At 39.6% G+C, this 19,158-nt stretch overlaps 1 protein-coding gene across 2 annotated transcripts in view; it reads right to left on the reverse strand.

Annotated features, from left to right (window-relative positions):
- Window positions 1–19,158, reverse strand: part of RNF168 (ring finger protein 168) — a 36,687-nt gene that overhangs the window by 8,168 nt on the left and 9,361 nt on the right. For both annotated transcript variants that reach the window (XM_025990269.2, XM_072729735.1), the window contains 3 exons: window positions 9,906–9,982; window positions 6,409–6,588; window positions 3,231–3,352 (listed from right to left, as the gene is read on the reverse strand). In XM_025990269.2, the coding sequence (XP_025846054.2) occupies window positions 3,231–3,352; window positions 6,409–6,588; window positions 9,906–9,982 (379 nt within the window). The remainder of the gene's footprint in view (window positions 1–3,230; window positions 3,353–6,408; window positions 6,589–9,905; window positions 9,983–19,158) is intronic.

Here is a 19,158-nt window from a genome sequence, read left to right on the forward strand (position 1 = left end):
ACTGTGATTTGGTGTTTCCTTAACCACTAATAAGGTTCAATATCCTTTCAAAAATATATTAACTTTCAAAAAAAAAAAAAAATATATATATATTAACTTTCAGGTTTCATTTTATATAGAGTCAAAATTTTTTACCTATTTTTCTACTAGTCATTTTCGTACTCAGCAGTGGGTATTTCTTTAATATTACATTACCTTTCTTCAGTTAAACAAGTTATACTATCAGCTTCTTTTTTTAAGTAGGGTCCACACCCAGCATAGAACCCAGCTTGGGCCTGAACTCAGTCATGAGATCAAAACCTGAGCTGAGGTGAGGGGCAGCAGGGGTGGCTCAGTGGTTTAATGCTGCCGTCAGCCCAGGGCCTGATTCTGGAGACCCGGGATCGAGTCCCGGCACTGGGCTCCCTGCATGGAGCCTGTTTCTCCCTCTGCCTGTGTCTCTGCCTTTGTCTCTATGTCTATCATGAATGAATAAATAAGTAAAATCTTAAAAAAAAAAAAAATTTTTTAAAGTTAATAGGTTTAACATTAAATCATCTTCTAATAGTAAGCTAGCAATCTATTCCGGGAATTGTCATTTTAAATAATATTCGTAGGGCACCTACGTGGCTCAATCGGTTAAGTGCCAGACTCTTGCTTTTGGCTCAAGTCATGATCTCAGTGCCCTGAGATAGGGCCAGGCATGGGGCTTTGTGCTGAGTGAGGAATCTGCTTGGGATTCTTTACTGTCCCTCTCCCTCTCTCTAAAATAAGTAATAAAACCTTTTTTAAAAAAGACATGTAAACCATTAATTAATTCATTAATTTTCAGACTTTCTCCCTTTTTTCTGATTTGGCATTTTCTTTCTTTTTTTTAAAGATTTTATTTATTTATTCATGAGAGGCCCTGGGGTGGGGATGGGGGTGGGGAGACATAGCAGGGGGAGAAGCAGGCTCCATGCAGGAAGCCCGACGTGGGACTCAATCCCGGGTCTCCAGGATCACTCCCTGGGCTGAAGGTGGCGCTAAACCACTGAGCCACCAGGGTTGCCCAGATTTGGCATTTTCTGATATGGCACTTTAGCCACCTCCCAAAGTTTTAATGTGTAATACTTTTAGTTCTATTATTTCCATCAAGATTTATTCCTTAACCAATGTTACTTAAGAGTTTTTCTTAATTTTCAAGCACTTGAGTAGTCTTTTTGTTAATCATTTTAAATTTGAGATGAAAACCATATACATAAAATTAATCATTCTAAAATGGACAATTCAGTGGCACTTTAGTATGTTCTTAAAGTTGTACAATCAAAAAAAAAAAAAAAAAGTTGTACAATCATCACCTCTATTTAGTTCCAAAACATTTTCATCATCCCTGAAGGAAACCAGGCATATGTTAAGGAGTAACTCCCCCATTCCCACCTTTCCCCAGCCAGGAGCAACTACTAATCTGCTTCCTGTCTTTATAGATTTAACTACTTTAGCTATTTCATAATAAATTTAATTCACAAATAAATCGTATACTTGACAACTCTTTTTGTCTGGCTTCTTTCAGTTGGCATGTTTCTGAGGTTCATTTACGTTACAGCATTTATCAGTATGTCACTCCTTTTTAGGGCTAATATTCTGTTGTATGGATCACACCACATTTTGTTTATCCATTCATCCTTCAACGAACATTTGTGCTTATCCATCCTTTGGCTGTCTGAAGTGCTGACACAAACATCTGTGTACAAGTATTTTTTCTGAATTCCCGTTTTCAAATTTTGAGTAGATGGGTAGGAGTGGAATTGCTGGGTCACATGGAATTCTGTTTAACATTCTGAGGAACTACCAAATTGCACTATTTTATATTCCCACTAGTAATCAATGCAAGATTCCAGTTTCTCCAATATTTGCCAACACTCGTTATTTTCCTTTTTTTGGATTAAAGACATCCTAGATGTAAAATGGTATCTCCTTGTGGTTTTGATTTTCATTTCCTTAATGACTAATGAAATTGGGCATCTTTTCATATGTACATCAGTGGAGAAATGTCTGTTCATGTCCTTTGCTCATTTTGAAATTGGATTGTTCACCTTTTAAGTTATATAAGAATTCTTCATATATTCCAGAGATTAGACGTTCACTGTTTTTAACTTTCCTTTCACTTTAATCTACTAGTTTCTCAATTTCTATTTTTAAATTCATCTGTCCACTTTTATATATATTTTTTAAGTTTTATTTATTTATGATAGTAACACAGAGAGAAAGAGAGAGAGAGGCAGAGACACAGGTAGAGGGAGAAGCAGGCTCCATGCACTGGGAGCCCGACGTGGGATTCGATCCCGGGTCTCCAGGATCGCGCCCTGGGCCAAAGGCACGCGCCGAACCGCTGCGCCACCCAGGGATCCCCTGACATGTGCTTTTTGTATAGCAGAGAAGAAATATAAACTGAGAAAAAAAAGGTGAGGGAATGACCTAGATGCCAAGTTATAAGCTCCTTTATAGGATGACTCTCAATGGGACTAGCTTTTCTCATTTGAATCTAAACCAAGAAAAAGGGAATCCAATTGGCTAATTCTGAGAAAACGGGAACATGAAAATCCTGAGGCATCAAGATAAAAAGACTTCAGGGACACCTAGGTGACTCAATTGGTTAAGCATCTGACTCTTGATTTTGGCTTAGGTTACAACCTCAAGGTTATGAGATTGAGCCCTGTACCCTACTTAGCATGGAGCCTGCTTGGGATTCTCTTCTCCCCTTTCCCTCTGCCCACCCCTTCCCCACTTTCTCTCTCCATCTCTCTTAAAACTAAACAAGACTTTGGAATCTCTCTTCATGATAACCAGACATCTAAGCCATGTGAGTAGCATCCTTATTTTCACTTTACACCCAGCTCAGACCATCTCAGACCATCTGGAGACTTTTCATGCAAAGTCCTTGGACCAAATTTTGACAATCAGTGGACCATATGAGCAAAAACACCAGCATCCAGTAAGTAATCAATAAATAATTGATAGAGGCGCCTGGGTGGTTCAGTTGGTTAAGCATCTGACTCTTGATTTTGGATCAGGTCATGATCTCAGGGTTGTGAGACTGAGCCTTCCATCAGGCTCTGTTCTGGGCATGGAGCCTGCTTAAGATTCTCTCTCTTTCTCTTCCTCTCTGGCCCTCCCCAAAGCCACCGCTATCCCAACCTGGTCTGTGTACACACATTCTGTCTCTTCCTCTCAATCAATCAACCAATCAATCAATAAACATGTCCACTTACTTATGAATATCTCCAGTGTTTGTTTGTTTGTTCTTACTTTTCTTTTGTGACTTGGTTGTGACTGTATCAGATTTTCTGGAATTCAAGGGAGAAGCCAAGACATTTCCATCACAGGAATTGTTCTTCAATAACAGAAAAAGCATAACAGACATTATTAAAAACAATTATAATAAAATAAGCTATTATTTTGACTAATTCAGAATCCACAACAGAATTTTTCAGGTCTTATACTCACATATAAATTCTATACATCCTTTGAATAATACTGACTCTGCAAAAATTATTATAAGTAGGATTAAGTCCATCCAAGTTGGTCTACATTATTATTTTTTTTTAATTTTTATTTATTTATAATAGTCACATAGAGAGAGAGAAAGAGGCAGAGACACAGGCAGAGGGAGAAGCAGGCTCCATGCACCGGGAGCCCGATGTGGGATTCGATCCCGGGTCTCCAGGATCGCGCCCTGGGCCAAAGGCAGGCGCCAAACCGCTGCGCCACCCAGGGATCCCCAAGTTGGTCTACATTAATGACATTTTTAGTCTATGTTATAAATCAAAGGGCACAATGATACTAACAATCATTTTGTTAATGAATGGCTTCATGTAATTTTAACTACCTTAATCTACAAGGAAAAATTCAAAAGAGTTGTGGATATATCTGGAATAAAAGGTAATTTTGGAAAAAAAAAAGGGTATTTTGGGTAGAAATAATTTAACCTACAGATTAAAGAGAATACCAGTATCATAAATATTTACTTGCTGTACCAGTCTCATAAGTTTCTCACTATACTACCAGAAGAATTAATATACTTGGTGGTAGCAGACATTTGGCCTTGGACTGCCTAACTTTCTCAAGTAAACCAAGTATTCTAAAATATCAACAGATCTACTCTTTTAATCCCTATTAAAAACAAAAAGGATTAGAACAAGACTCTTTACAGGTAGAGATGACCCCAGATTCTCCTCTCTGGTGTATTTTTTTACCTATGCCATTTGTTATTCTATTGATCAATGTCTTAAATTTCCTGACTGTGTACCTTTTCAAAACTATTCCCCTAAAATTTTAAAAAGAAGAAATATATTAGGGATCCCTGGGTGGCGCAGCAGTTTGGCGCCTGCCTTTGGCCCAGGGCGCGATCCTGGAGACCCGGGATCGAATCCCACGTCGGGCTCCCGGTGCATGGAGCCTGCTTCTCCCTCTGCCTGTGTCTCTGCCTCTCTCTCTCACTGTGTGCCTATCATAAATAAATAAAAAAAAAAAAAAAAAAGAAATATATTAAAAAGGGCAGGGGTGGGGCACAACTGGTTAAACATCTGCCCTTGGCTGAGGGGTCCTAGGATTGAGCCCCATGTTGGGCTCCCTGCTCAGAGGGGAGTCTGCTTCTCCTTCTGCCTCTCCCTCTGACTTGTGCTCTCTCAAATAAATAAACAAAAAAAATATTTTTTTTTAAAAAAGGGCAGGGGTGCCTGGATGGATCACTTGGTTAAGTTTCTGACTCTTTACTTCACAAAGGTCATGATCTCTGAGTTGTGTGCTGGGTGTGAAGCTTAAGATTCTCTCTCCCCTCTCTGACCCACTTTCCCTTCTTGAAAAAAAAAGGGAGGGAAATATAATCTAAAATTTGGGTACATTATGAATAGTAGGCCTCTCCAAAAAAAAAAAAAAAAAAATCCCAATTCTGGATATATTTTGTTTTGTTAAGTATATTTTAAGATATTTATTGTTTATAAACAGGAATTGTTTTTAGATGCTCTCAAACTTGAATGCACACCAGGCTTCCCTAGATGCCTCTGGGAAAGGTATTCCGAGAATCCCACCCCCAGAGAATCTGATACAATAGACTTAGAACAGGTATGGGGGGCACCTAGGTGGTCAGGTGCTCAGGGTGTGACCCCGGGATCCAGTCCCACATCAGCTCCCTGCAGGGAGCCTGCTTCTCCCTCTGCCTGCGTCTCAGCCTCTGTCTCTTGGGATTACATAAATAAAATTAAATTTTAAAAAAATAGAAAAAGTATGGGAATTTGTATTTTAAAAGAACCTTTAGGGAAAAAAAAAAAAAAAAAAAAAGAACCTTTGGTGATTCTGTCAGGATCCCACTGTACTCTCAGGACTCAAAAGTATGGTTTTATCATCCTTCTATTCATCTTTCCCAAGGCAGTAATTTAACCACACAGCAAAATAATAAAATCCAGGTCTAGCATATTCCTTAAAAATTTAATGTGCTTTACTTCCATTTCTTTTTAAGATTTTATTTAATGTGCTTCACTTTCAAAAAGTGATTTGCATCCATATAATTTAATGTTTTTGCCACGCTTAAGATTTAGATAAGACTGTGTAGCTACAGGAACAATCTCTAAGATATACCAAGTGAAAACAAGCAAGAAAAAAACGGAGTGTGACTGATACATTCTTTTTAGGTGAATAAGAAAAATTAAGGAACTGTTTAGTGCTAAACTGTGGGGAGACTGAGGTAATGGAAAAGGAATAAGAATATGGAGGTGGGAGGGGACAGAGGAAGCTTTCACTGTGAATAACTTTCCTACAGACTCTGAATTTACTAAAATATTTAGAAGTATTTTTTCACATGTACATAACATGTGAATATGTACATTCACATGTACATAACAAATACATAACATGCAAAAAATGTAATACGCAAAAAAAATTGTTTTAATTAGAACATATATGTCAAAAATCACTTCTAGTAGGGGATTCCTGGGTGGCTCAGTGGTTTGGCGCCTGCCTTTGGCCCAGGGCGTAATCCTGGGGTCCCAGGATCGAGTCCCATGTCGGGCTCCCGGCGTGAATCCTGCTTCTCCCTCCTCCTGTGTCTCTGCCTCTTCTCTCTCTCTCTCCGTCTATCATAAATAAATAAATAAATAAATAAATCTTTAAAAATCACTTCTACTCATGGTGAACTTCCTCAGATCTTTGAAACCCACGTAGTTTCACAGTTGTGAGATCGAGCCCCAGGTTGGGCTCCACCCTCAGTGTGGAGTCTGCTGGAGTCTCTCTCCCTCTGCCCCTCCTGCTTGTGCTCTCTTTCTATCTAAAATAAATAAGTAAATCCTTAAAAAAAAAAAAAAAAAACAGAAAGAAAGAAAGAAAAAAAGCAAAAAACCATGCAGTCAAAGCAATAGGAACATCAATACTTCACAGTTCTCTCCTAAAACTTACGATATTAACGCTTAGCTTTCTTGCTAGTTCCTCATCACTTTTCAGTTGCTCTTCCATCTCTCTTCGCCTTTTTTCTGCCTGTCGTTTTTCCTCCTCTTCCTCCTCTGCTAATAATCTCTGTATGTATTCTTCACTGGCTTTGTTTTCTTCTTCTTCACTTGCTCGTCGCTCTGCCTCCACCTTAAAAATGATCAATAAAGAACAATTCTCTGAACTTTTAAATATTTAATATATTTAACTTTTTTTTAAAGTAGGCTCCACATCCAGTATGGAGCCCAACACAGGGCTTGAACTCATGACCCTGAGATCAAGACCTGAGCAGAGATCAAGAGTCGGATGCTTAACCAAATAAGCCACTCAGGCGCTCCTATACTTGCAACATTTCTTGAGAAGAACAGCAAAAGTAATAAAAAAGGAAAAAATTGGCAGGAATTACAATGTTTCAAATGATGTACAAATATGAAAGCAAATTCCTACAAAACAGGAAGCCTTCCCCAGTCAGCACAAAGAAATCTTCATCAAACCCCCACTCCTCTTCACCTACCACACCTTCAACTACACTGTTATCCTGAAGTTAGGAGGAAGCCCCCAGGCACAGTGGGTGGGACTGGAGAGGTTGCTGAAGAAGCAACCACAAGGGTGATTATGTGATTTACAGATGAGCAGACAGAAAAGCAAGTAACTTTTTTTTTTAAAGGTTCTTTTAAAAAAGATTTTTATTTATTCATGACAGACACAGAGAGAGGCAGAGACACAGGCAGAAGAAGCAGGCTCCATGCAGGGAGCCCAATGTGGGACTCGATCCCTGATCTCCAGGATTACACCCTGGGCTGAAGGCTAAACCGCTGGGCCACCAGGGCTGCCTGCAAATAACTTTCTAAGCTCATGGCAGAGTAGAGACTCCACCCCAAATTCTAAGACTCGAGGCCATGTTTGTGGTAATTTAAACTGTACTTCCTGGGGCACCTGGGTGGCTCCGTGGTTGAGCATCTGCCTTCGGCTCAGGGTGTTCAGGATGTGATCCGGGAGTCCTGGGATCGAGTCCTGCCTCCGGCTCCCTGCAGGGAGCCTGCTTCTCCCTCTGCCTGTGTCTCTGCCTCTGTTTCTCATGAATAACTAAAATCTTTTTTTAAAAAAAGAAGAAATATGAGGGAAATAATCTCTTCCTCTGCCATGCGAGGACACAAGGAATAGGCAGTTGTCAAGCCAGGATACCAAGTCCTCATCCAACAGATCTGCCTGTGTCTCAGTCTTTGACTTCCCAGACCCAGAATTATGAGAAATAAATGCTTTTTGTTTACCCACCCAGTTTACAGTATTTTTGTTATGGCAGCCCCAATGGAAGAAGATACCCATAATCTACGACCCTTTGTCCATGCTTTAAACTCAAAGCTTCAGGGAAATGAAAAAAGAAACCTTTCACAATAAAATGCTTAATAATTGCTATCACAAAAACTAATTCAACGAACAATTCACAAGCTCGCAAGATATAAAATTAATATGCAAAACTCAATTGCATCCATATACAGAAATAATAACCAGTTAGAAGTTTTAACAGATGAGAAGACAAAAATGATAGAAAAATTGGCAGAAGACACAGAAAGTTCATCACCCCCCAAATTATAAAAATGTCCCTTAGTTATATGAAATACAATCTTTCTCATAATAAGAGAAATGCCAAGTAAAACTACACAGAGATAGGACTTCCAGCCACTAATAATGATAGAGTAAAACACTGGTGGAAGACATCTTCCAACAGAAAACAAGTTTAAAACCTGGACATTATACAATAAGCAACTACCAAAGGAGTTAGAGTGAACATTATCAGACCAACTGCTCCTCCTGGCTTTAAGCCTGGAGCTAACATAACCTAACACCTGTGGAAGCTAACACACACTTCCGGTCCCTTGATATTCTAAGGTTCGCAGGCAGGGATGCCTGGGTGGCTCAGCGGTTGATCCTCTGCCTTCAGCTCAGGAAGTGATCCTGGGGCCCTGGGATCCAATACCATATCGGGCTCCCTGTGGAGAGCTTGAGTCTCCCTCTGCCTGTGTGTCTCTGCCTCTCTCATGAATAAATAAAATCTTTAATAAATGAATGAATGAATGAATGAATGAATGAATGAATGAATAAAAGGTTTACAGACAATTTACTGGGGAAAAGGCGCTCATTACAATACATGGGGATAAAATAAGGGAATATTTGTATGAAATTAAAAAAAAAAAAAATCAACCTCAACCCCTACCTCATGTCATAGTCAAAAACTAACTGAATGGATTATCAATCTAAACATAACTAAAACAAATTCTAGACTTTTTGTGACTTTTGGGTTAAGCAAAGTTATCAAAATTTATAGCTAAGATCAGTGAATTTTCCTATATTGAACCTTACCATAGATAAATTCCACCTCAACAAAGCTTTCTCTTTTAAAGAAAAACTATGCCAATACCATTTTTCAACCATCAGATTAGCAATAATGCAAAAGTCTGCGAGTACTCTGTTGGCAAGGGTGTTTTGAAATAGGCATTCTCAACAGAAATGCAAAATGGTATCCCTACGAAGGAGAATTTGGCAGTTCTAACAAATCTACAATATCATTTACACTTCAACCTGGCAATATCACGTCTAACAATTTACTCAGAAGGTATACTTCTAATAATATTAAAATATATATGCACAGTATTATTTGTAGTTAGAAAACAGTGGAAACTATTTTTCTTTCTCTTGAGAGATATGGAGTGATTTCCAGGAAATACTACCAAGGAAAAAAAGGAAGGTTCAAAAGAGTATATAATATGTAATATTTAATATACAAGAATAGTTATGTATCTGTTTATCTTTACAAAAAAACACAAAAGGAAGGATAAACTACACAGAGATAAAACTGGTTATCTACAATGTGGTGGGCACAGGGTAGGTAAGATACCGGAGGGAGTATCCTCTCTGATAATAACTTTTTATATAATTTTTACTTTTGGATGCATATTAAAATCCTACACATTCAAAAATATACAAAGAAATCCATAAAGATGGGATGGGAAAATCAAAAAACAAATCACTATTACATAAGGGCACCAATTATATATAAATAAATTAAAGCTAGTTTGTAACTATTGTGAACACATAAAAAAAATAGAGCCTTTGTAAAGTACACTTTTAATTTATATTTCAATATATATTATTTATACAAGCATAAATATGGCATCTTGGTGGCTCAGGCAGATAAACCTCCGACCTCTTAATCTTGGCTCAGATCCCACAACCCCTTAGTTTTGGGGTTGTGGGATCAAGCCCCTCGTGAAGCACCATGCTGAATGCTGAGTATGGAGCCTGCTTAAGAGTCTCTCTCCCTCTGCATCTCATCCCACCCCCCTGGCACATGCATACTATCTCTAAAAATAAATAAATATTTTTAAAAACCCCACAAAACTGTAAGCAAAATCTGAAATTGAAAACAGAAGAATGTTCCCAAAAAAGAATAACTATTTAATACCTACCTTGCTTATCTCCTCTTCATATTCTCTTCTCAATTCCCCAGGTTTACTTAATAAGCGAACTGGCTGATAGTCATCAACTGTTTCAGATCAAGAAAGAAAATATTACAGATAATACAGAATTTTATGGCTGGCTTTGGTCTTTCATTAAACCTATATATTGGGGCAGCCCCAGTGGCGCAGCGGTTTAGTGTAGCCTGCAGCCCAGGACGTGATCCTGGAGACCCTGGATCAAGTCCCACGTGAGGCTCTCTGCATGGTGCCTGCTTCTCCCTCTGCCTGTGTCTCTGCCTCCCTCTCTCTGTATCTCTATGAATAAATAAATAAAGTCTTTTAAAAAAATAAGGTATAAAAAAATAAATAAATAAGCCTACATTGGCCTGACCCAGATTGACAGGATCGAGTCCCACATTGGGCTCCCTGCATGGAGCCTGCTTCTCCCTCTGCCCCTGTCTCTGCCTTTCTCTCTTTCTGTGTCTCTCATGAATAAATAAAATCTTTAAAAAAAAAATAAGTAATCTCTACATTCAACATAGGGCTTGAACTTTCAACCCAAAAATCAACAGTCACACTTTCTACTATGGCCAGCCATGCGCCTGCCTATGGAATTCCATTTTATTTTTTAAAGATTTATTTTTAACTTGAGAGAGAAAGCATGAGCAGGGGGAGGGGCAGAGGCAGTGGGAGAAGACTAGACTCCACTCAACTCAGGGCTCAATCCCAGAACCCCAGGCCAAGATCATGACCTGAACCCAAGCAATGACTGAGCCACCCAGGTGCCCTGGAATTCCATTCATTTATTTATTTAGATTTTATTTGAGAAAGAGAGAGAGCACAAACTAGGGAGAAAGGGAGAAGCAGGCCTCCCACTGAGCAGGGAGCCCAATGTGGGGCTTGATCCCAGGCCACGGATCATGACCTGAGCCAAAGGCAGCTGCTTAATCAAATGAGGCCCCAGGTATCCTGGAATTCCATTTTATTTTTTTTATTTTTTTTTTAAATTTTTATTTATTTATGATAGTCACAGAGAGAGAGAGAGAGAGAGGCAGAGACACAGGCAGAGGGAGAAGCAGGCTCCATGCACCGGGAGCCCGACGTGGGATTCGATCCCGGGTCTCCAGGCAGGCGCCAAACTGCTGTGCCACCCAGGAATCCCCTGGAATTCCATTTTAAAAGAAAGTTCAGGGGTGCTTGCCTTGCTCGGTCAGTAAAGCATGTGACTCTTGGATGTTGGGGTCATGAGTTTGAGCCCCATGTTGGGTTAAGTTTAATAAAAAAACTTAAAAAAAGAATGAAAGAAAAATAGAAAGTCCAGAGGTTTTCTGGTTCAAAATGGTACATGAATACATATACTTAACTCATGTTCTACAATCTATTAAAATAACAGTAAAGGAAATTTTAAACAGTCATCTTACAACAGCAAAGAGATTAGGGGAAGGGTCAATCGGTAAACAAGAAACAAATTTGGGGAGACCTGAGTGACTCAGCAGTTGAGTATCTGCCTTTGGCCCAGGGTGTGACCCTGGGGTCTTGGGATCAAGTGCCACATCAAGCTCCCCGCAGGGAGCCTGCTTATCCCTCAGCCTGTGTCTCTGCCTCTCTTCCTGCGTCTCTCATGAATAAACAAATAAAATCTTAATAAATACTTGCAAATAATTTATCTGATAAGGCATTAATATCAAGAACATATAAAGAACTCCAACAACTCAAGAACAAAAAACAAACCCAATTAAAAAAAATGGGTAAAGGGGCAGCCTGGGTGGCTCAGCAGTTTAGTGCCCGCTTTCAGCCCAGGGCCTGATCCTGGAGACCTGGGATCAAGTCCCACGTCGGGCTCCATGCATGGAGCCTGCTTCTCTTTCTGTCCCTCATGAGTAAATAAATAAAATCTTAAAAAAATAAAAATAAAAATTGGGGATCCCTGGGTGGCTCAGTGGTTTGGTGCCTGCCTTTGGCCCGGGGTGTGACCCTGGAGTCCAGGGATCGAGTCCCACATCAGGCTCCCGGCATAGAGCCTGCTTCTCCCTCTGCCTGTGTCTCTGCCTCTCTCTCTCTCTTTCTGTGTCTTTCATGAATAAATAAATTTTAAAAATCTTAAAAAAAAAAAAGGCAAAAAAATAATAATAATAAAAAATAAAAAATGGGTAAAGGATTCAAACATACTTTTCAAAAAGAGACATAAGTGGCCAACAAGCACATAAAAAGATGCTAATATCACTAGTCATTAGGGAAATGCAAATCAAAACAACAAAGAGATACCACTTCATAACCATTAAGATGGTTATTATAAAACAAAACTTAAGTGTTGACAAGGAGATGGAGAAACTGAAATCCTTATGCACTGTTGATAAAAGTGTAAAATGGTGCAGCAGCTATGGAAAACAATACAGTGGTTGGACAAATAATTAAAATTACCATATGAACCAGCAATTCCCTTCTGGGTACATATTCAAAAGAGTTGAAAGCAGGGACTCAAACAGATACTTATACACCAATGTTTATAGGGAGCATTATTCACAACAGCCAAAAGGTGGAAATAATCCAAGTGTTTATCAGCAGATAAATGAATAAAATGTGGTAAATACAGCGGAATATTATTCAGTTATAAAACGGGATGAAAATAAATAGATAAATAAAATTGAATGAAATTCTTGTTTTTTTTCTAAAAGATTTTTAAAAATTAATTTATTTGAGAGAGTGAAAACATGTTGGGAAGGGTAGAGGGCAAAGCACCCCAATGAAGGGCTCAATCTCAGGACCCCAGGATCATGACCTGAGTCAAAGGCAGACGCTTAACCAACTGAGCCAACTAGGTACCCCATGAAATTCTGACATACTATATAACAAGAATGACCCTTGAAGATATTATGCTAAGGGAAAAAAGTCAGACACAAAAGAACTAATACCTATTATGATTCTACTTATATGAAGGTACCTATAGCAGTCAAATTTGATAGAAAGTAGAATGGTGGTTGCTAGGGGTTACGGGAAGGAGGAATTGGGGAGTTATTGTGTAATGGCTATAGTTTTAATTGTGGAGAATGAAAAGTTCTGGAGATGGATGGTGGTGATGGCTGCACATCAATGTGACTGCACTCCATGCCACTGAACTGTATACTTAGAAACAATTAAAATGGGGACAGCTGGGTGGCTCAGTTGGTTAAGCGTCCAACTCCGATTTCAGCTCAGGTCATGATCTCAGTGTTGCAAGATGGAGCCCTGCTTGAAGCTCCACACTCAGAGGACAATCGGCTTGAGATCTCTCTCTTTCTCTCTCCCTCTGGCTCCTATTCCAAGTCATTCTCTCTAAAATAAATAAACAAAATCTTAAAAAATATTAGAATGGCAAATTTTCTGTTAAATGTACTTTGCCACCATAAAAAACAACAAAAATCAAAACTTCTGTTAAAAAGAAAACTACAGGAGGATGGCTTGTTTCCTTCCCCTTAGAGAGTAGCATACTCTTTGTGGTCTTTTTTTTTTTTTTTTTAAGATTTTACTTATTTATTCACAGACACAGAGAGAAAGAGGCAGAGACAGAGGCAAAGAGAGAAGCAGGCTCCATGCAGGGAGCCCGATGTGGGACTCGATCCTGGATCCCCAGGATCACACCCCAGGCTGCAGGCGGCGCCAAACCGCTGCACCACCGCTGCGCCACCCGGGCTGCCCTCTTTGTGGTCATTTTGTAGAAAAAAAGCCACCGTGGATCATCACCCATGGTTAATGCCTTGGGTGGCAACACTGGATTTTCATTTGACAATTTAAAATGGCTTTGGAGGGATCCCTGGGTGGCTCAGCGGTTTGGCGCCTGCCTTTGGCCCAGGGCGCAATCCTGAAGTCCCGGGATTGAGTCCCACGTCGGTCTCCTGGCACTGAGCCTGCTTCTCCCTCTGCCTGTGTCTGTGTCTCTGCCTCTCTCTCTCTCTCTCTCTCTCTCTCATGAATAAATAAAATCTTTAAATAAAAAAAATAAAATGGCTTTGGAATAAACATTAAAAGAAAAGAAAAAAGAAAACCACAGGGCTAAAATGGAGACACTTAAGGCTCCCCATTAGTAAACCAAGATTTAATATCTAAACTACCTTTAGGGGCATCTGGGTGGCTCAGTTGGTTAAGTGCCATCTGCCTTTGGCTCAGGTCATGATCTCAGGGTCCCATGATCGAGGTCTACATGGGGGGGTCCCTGCTCATCAAGGAGTCAGCTTCTCCTTTTCCTTCCAAGTTAATCAAAGAATTGAATGTCCAATACTGGACCAAAATAAAAGATCACAATAAACCTAACTTGAGCAATTAAGTCATTCATAAAATTACATTACTTTCATCACTCAATTTGATTCTGCTTGTAGCATGCCAGAAATAGTTTTCTTCTTCCCATTAAATCTGCTCATCCAATAATGAAAAAAAAAAAAATTTGTTCATCCAACCTTCCTCTGAAGCCTGAAAAAGGTTCCTTGATTCTTCCAGTTTCTGGTGGTTTACCAGCAATCTTTGGTGTTCACTGGTTTGTAGGTGCATTACTCTAACCCTCTTGTCTTCACATAGTGTTCCCACTACGGGTTTTCATATCATTCTCCTTCTGCATGTCTGTCTCTGTTCAAATTTTCCATTTATGAGGACACCAGTCATAATGGATAAGGACACACAACACTAACGACCTAAACTTGACTACCTCTGTAAAGATCTTATTTCCAAAAAAAATATCTTATTTCCAAATAAAGTATGAAGTATTAGAGGTTAGGAGTTAAACATTTCTTTTCGAAGGAGACACAATTCAACATATAACAACGTGTAATTGGTCTTCACTGAAAAACTATAAAACATTACTGAGGGAAATTGAAGATTTAAATCAATGGAGAGAAAGACTGTTTTCACAGGTACAAGGGCTCTATGGTGTTAACATATCAATTCTCCCCAAATTGATCCAAAGATCCAACACAACCCAAATCAACTCCTACTACAATTTTGGTAGAAAGTGACAGGTTGATTTAAAAATCTACATGAGGGGGACGCTTGGGTGGCTCAGCGGTTGAGCGTCTGCCTTTGGCTCAGGGCATGATCCCAGGTTCTCGGGATCCAGTCCCACATCAGGTTTCCTGCATGGAGCCTGCTTCTCCCTCTGCCTGTGTCTCTATCTCTCTCTGTGTGTCTCTCATGAATAAAATAAAATAATAAATAAAATAAAATAAAATAAAATAAAATAAAAAATAAAATAAAATAAAATAAAATAAAATAAAATAAATAAAATAAAATAATAAAATAAAATAAAATAAAATAAAATAAAATAAAATAAAATAAAATAAAATAATCTACATAAGGGAAAGCCTTGGTGGCTCAGCGGTATAGCACTGCCTCCGGCCCAGGGCATGTTCCTGGAGACCAGGATCGAGTCCCACATCGGGCTCCCTGCATGGAGCCTGCTTCTCCCTCTGCCTGTGTCTCTGCCTGTGTGTATGTGTCTCTCATGAATAAATAAAATCTAAAAAAAAAAAAAAAAAAAATCTACATGAAAATAGAAAGGACCTAGAATACCCAGAGCAAACATGAATAATAATAAAATTGGAGATCTATTACTATGTGACTTCAAGGTTTTCTGTAAAGCCACAGGAATCAACAGTATGATTTTAACATTAAAATCAACAAATCGGGCAGCCCCGGTGGCTCAGCGGTTTAGCGCCGCCTACAGCTCAGGGCGTGATCCTGGAGACCTGGGATCGAGTCCCGCAATTAGGCTCCCTGCATGGAGCCTGCTTCTCCCTCTGCCTGTGTCTCTGCCTCTCTCTCTCTCTCCTCTTTGTGTATTCTCATGAATAAATAAATAAAATCTTAAAAAAAAATAAAATAAAATCAACAAATCAGGCAGCCCGGGTGGCTCAGCGGTTTGGCGCCGCCCTCAGCCCAGGACGTGATCCTGGAGACCGGGGATCGAGTCCTGCATCAGGCTCCCTGCATGGAGCCTGCTTCTCCCTCTGCCTGTGTCTCTGCCTCTCTCTCTCTTCCTCTCTGTGTATTCTCATGAATAAATAAATAAAATATTAAAAAATAAAATAAAATAAACAAATCAATGGAATAGACCTCCAACATTTAAGAAAAGTCTTTTCAACAAAGGTAGAGGAATGAGTGATATCCATACAGGAAAAAATTAACCTTAACCCTTATCTCACACAATATTCACAAAATTTGAAATGGACCAGACTTAAACATAAAAGCTTAAACCATAAAGCTTTTAGAAAAAACAAAGAAATACTTTTTTCAAAGATTTATTTATTTGAGAAAGTGTGTGCTGGCACACGGAGAGGGATGGAAGGAGAGAAAGAATCCCAAACAGACTCTCCATTGAGCACAGAGCCCAATGTGGGGCCCAATCCCACAACCCATGAGATCATGACCCGAGCCAAAACCAAGAGTTTGGTACTTAACTGACTGAGCAGGTGCCCCATAAATATTTTTATATTACTACAGAGGATAAAGAGTTTTTCAGGACACACAAGGTAATAACCATAAAAGGAAAAGTTTATTAGTTAGACTTTATGAAAATTAAACACTTCAGCTCAACAGATTGCCTGGTTGGCATAGGCAGTGGAGAATGTGACTCTTGATCTTGAGGCTATGAATTCAAGTCCCAGGCTGGTGCAGAGATTAGTTAAAATAAAATCTTGAAAAACTTTTGCAGCTAGTCAAGATACCATTAAGAAAATGAATATGCAAGCCACGGACTGTAAAAAATAATCATAAAACATATCTTGCAAAGTAAGGGCATCCAAGAACTCCTACAACTCGGGCAGCCCTGTGGGGCAGTGGTTTAGCGCCGCCTGCAGCCCAGGGTGTATCCTGGAGACCCAGGATCCAGTCCCATGTCGGGCTCCCTGCATGGAGCCTGCTTCTCCCTCTGCCTGTATCTCTGTCCCTCTCTCTCTCTCTCTCTCTCTCTCTCTGTCTTTATGAATAAATAAATGAAATCTTTAAAAATAAATAAATAACTCCTACAACTCAATAATACAAAGATGGGGTGCCTGAGTGGCTTAGTCAATTAAGTGACCAACTCTTGATTTTAGCTAGGGTCATGATCTTAGGGTGGTGAGACTGAGACTCCATTGGGCTCCATGCTCCATATGGAGTCTGCTTGAGTTCTTTCTCCCTCTCCTCCTACCCTTCTCTCTGCTTGCATGTGCTCTAAATCAATCAATCAATCAAATCTTTTTTTTTTTATGATAGTCACGGGGGGGGGGGGGGGGGGGGGGGGGGAGGAGGGAGAGAGAGAGAGAGAGAGAGAGAAAGAGAGAGGCAGAGACATAGGCAGAGGGGAGAAGCAGGCTCCGTGCACTGGGAGCCCGATGTGGGACTCAATACCGGGTCTCTAGGATCGTGCCCTGGGCCAAAGGCAGGCGCCAAACCGCTGCGCCACCCAGGGATCCCAATCAATCAAATATTTTTAAAAAATAATACAAAGAAAAACAACTCAAGAAGCAAAAGATTCAGACTCACAACGTAAAGTACATAAATGGTCAATAAATGATAAGAGATTCAACACCATAAGTCACCAGGAAAATGTAAATTAAAACTACAATGAGATATGACTACCAATCTATCAGAATAGTTAAAATTAAATAGATAGGTAACACCAAATAACACCCAATATTAGTGAACATGTTTTAAGTGAATTGAACGTGCCTTCCCCACTCTCAATTCTATACTGAAACCCAAACCCAACCCAAGAGTATTTGGAGGTGGAGCTTTTGGGAGGTAATTAGGTCAGAAGGGTAGGGCACTCCTGACTCCTGTTTGGGATTAGCTTTCAACCAGGTAAAGACTTTTCCAGGAAGAGGGCTCCCACAAAGAATTAAGTCAGATAGCACCTTGATCTTAGACTTCCCAGCCTCCAGAACTATATAAAAAAATAAATTTTTATGTATAAGTCACCAAGTCTATATATTTTGTTACAGCAGCCCAAACTAAGACAAATGTGCAGAAACCACAATCTGCAAACATTTGTCGCTGGGATTAGAAAATACAACCATTTTGGAAAATGATAGTACACAGTTTTTTATACAACCAAGCATACCTACTCTGAACAGTTCCACTCCTAAGCATTTATGCAAGAAAAAATGAATACATATGACTACAAAACAAAATAAACGGGGATCCCTGGGTGGCGCAGCGGTTTGGTGCCTGCCTTTAGCCCAGGGCACGATCCTGGAGACCCAGGATCGAATTCCACATCAGGCTCCCGGTGCATGGAGCCTACTTCTCCCTCTGCCTATGTCTCTGCCTCTCTCTCTCTCTCTCTCTCTCTCTCTCTCTGTGACTATCATAAATAAATAAAAATTAAAACAAAACAAAACAAAACAAAGAACCCTATTACAAGAATCTTTACAGTAACTTTATTCCTAATCGCCCAAACCTGGAACAGCTGACACCATGAACTGGAGAACTGCCATCAAAATATAACATAGTCAAACAGTAAGATGATACAGAAAAATAAAAAGAAACTACTAATATCCAAAACATACATCTCCAACATTATACTAAGAATCTTATGCTAAAGAATATACACTGCACGATTACTATTGTATTTTGAATTGTGTCTCCCAAAAAGGTATGTTGAAGTCCTAATACCTGTACTAAGAATGAGACCTTACTGGGAAATGACTGTTGTGGACATGATTGAGTTCAAACTGGAGTAGGGTGGGCACTTAATACAGTATCACTGCTGTCCTCATAAAACAGGAGACAAAGAGTGGATGGAAACAGTTATGTAAAGATAGACACAGAGGGAGAATGCCATGTGATTATGGAAGCAAACTGGAGCTATGTGGCTGCAAGTCAAGGAATACCATGGGGTATTAGCAACACCCAGAAGCTAAGAAAGGCATGAGAAAAGAAGAAGAAAGAAGAAGAAGAAAGAAGAAAGAAGAAAGAAGAAAGAAGAAAGAAGAAAGAAGAAGAAAAAAGAAAAAAGAAAAAAGAAAAAGAAAAAGAAAAAGAAAAAGAAAAAGAAAAAGAAAAAGAAAAAAAGAAAAAGAAAAAGAAAAAGAAAAAGAAAAAGAAAAAGAGGGATCCCTGGGTGGCGCAGCGGTTTGGCGCCTGCCTTTGGCCTGCCTTTGGCCCAGGGCGCGATCCTGGAGACCCGGGATCGAATCCCACATCAGGCTCCCGGTGCATGGAGCCTGCTTCTTCCTCTGCCTGTGTCTCTGCCTCTCTCTCTCTCTCTGTGACTATCATAAAAAAAAAAAAAAAAAAAAAAGGCATGGAACAGATT

The sequence above is a fragment of the Vulpes vulpes genome, chromosome 1, assembly GCF_048418805.1.
Source record: "Vulpes vulpes isolate BD-2025 chromosome 1, VulVul3, whole genome shotgun sequence".
Classification (NCBI taxonomy): Eukaryota; Metazoa; Chordata; class Mammalia; order Carnivora; family Canidae; genus Vulpes; species Vulpes vulpes.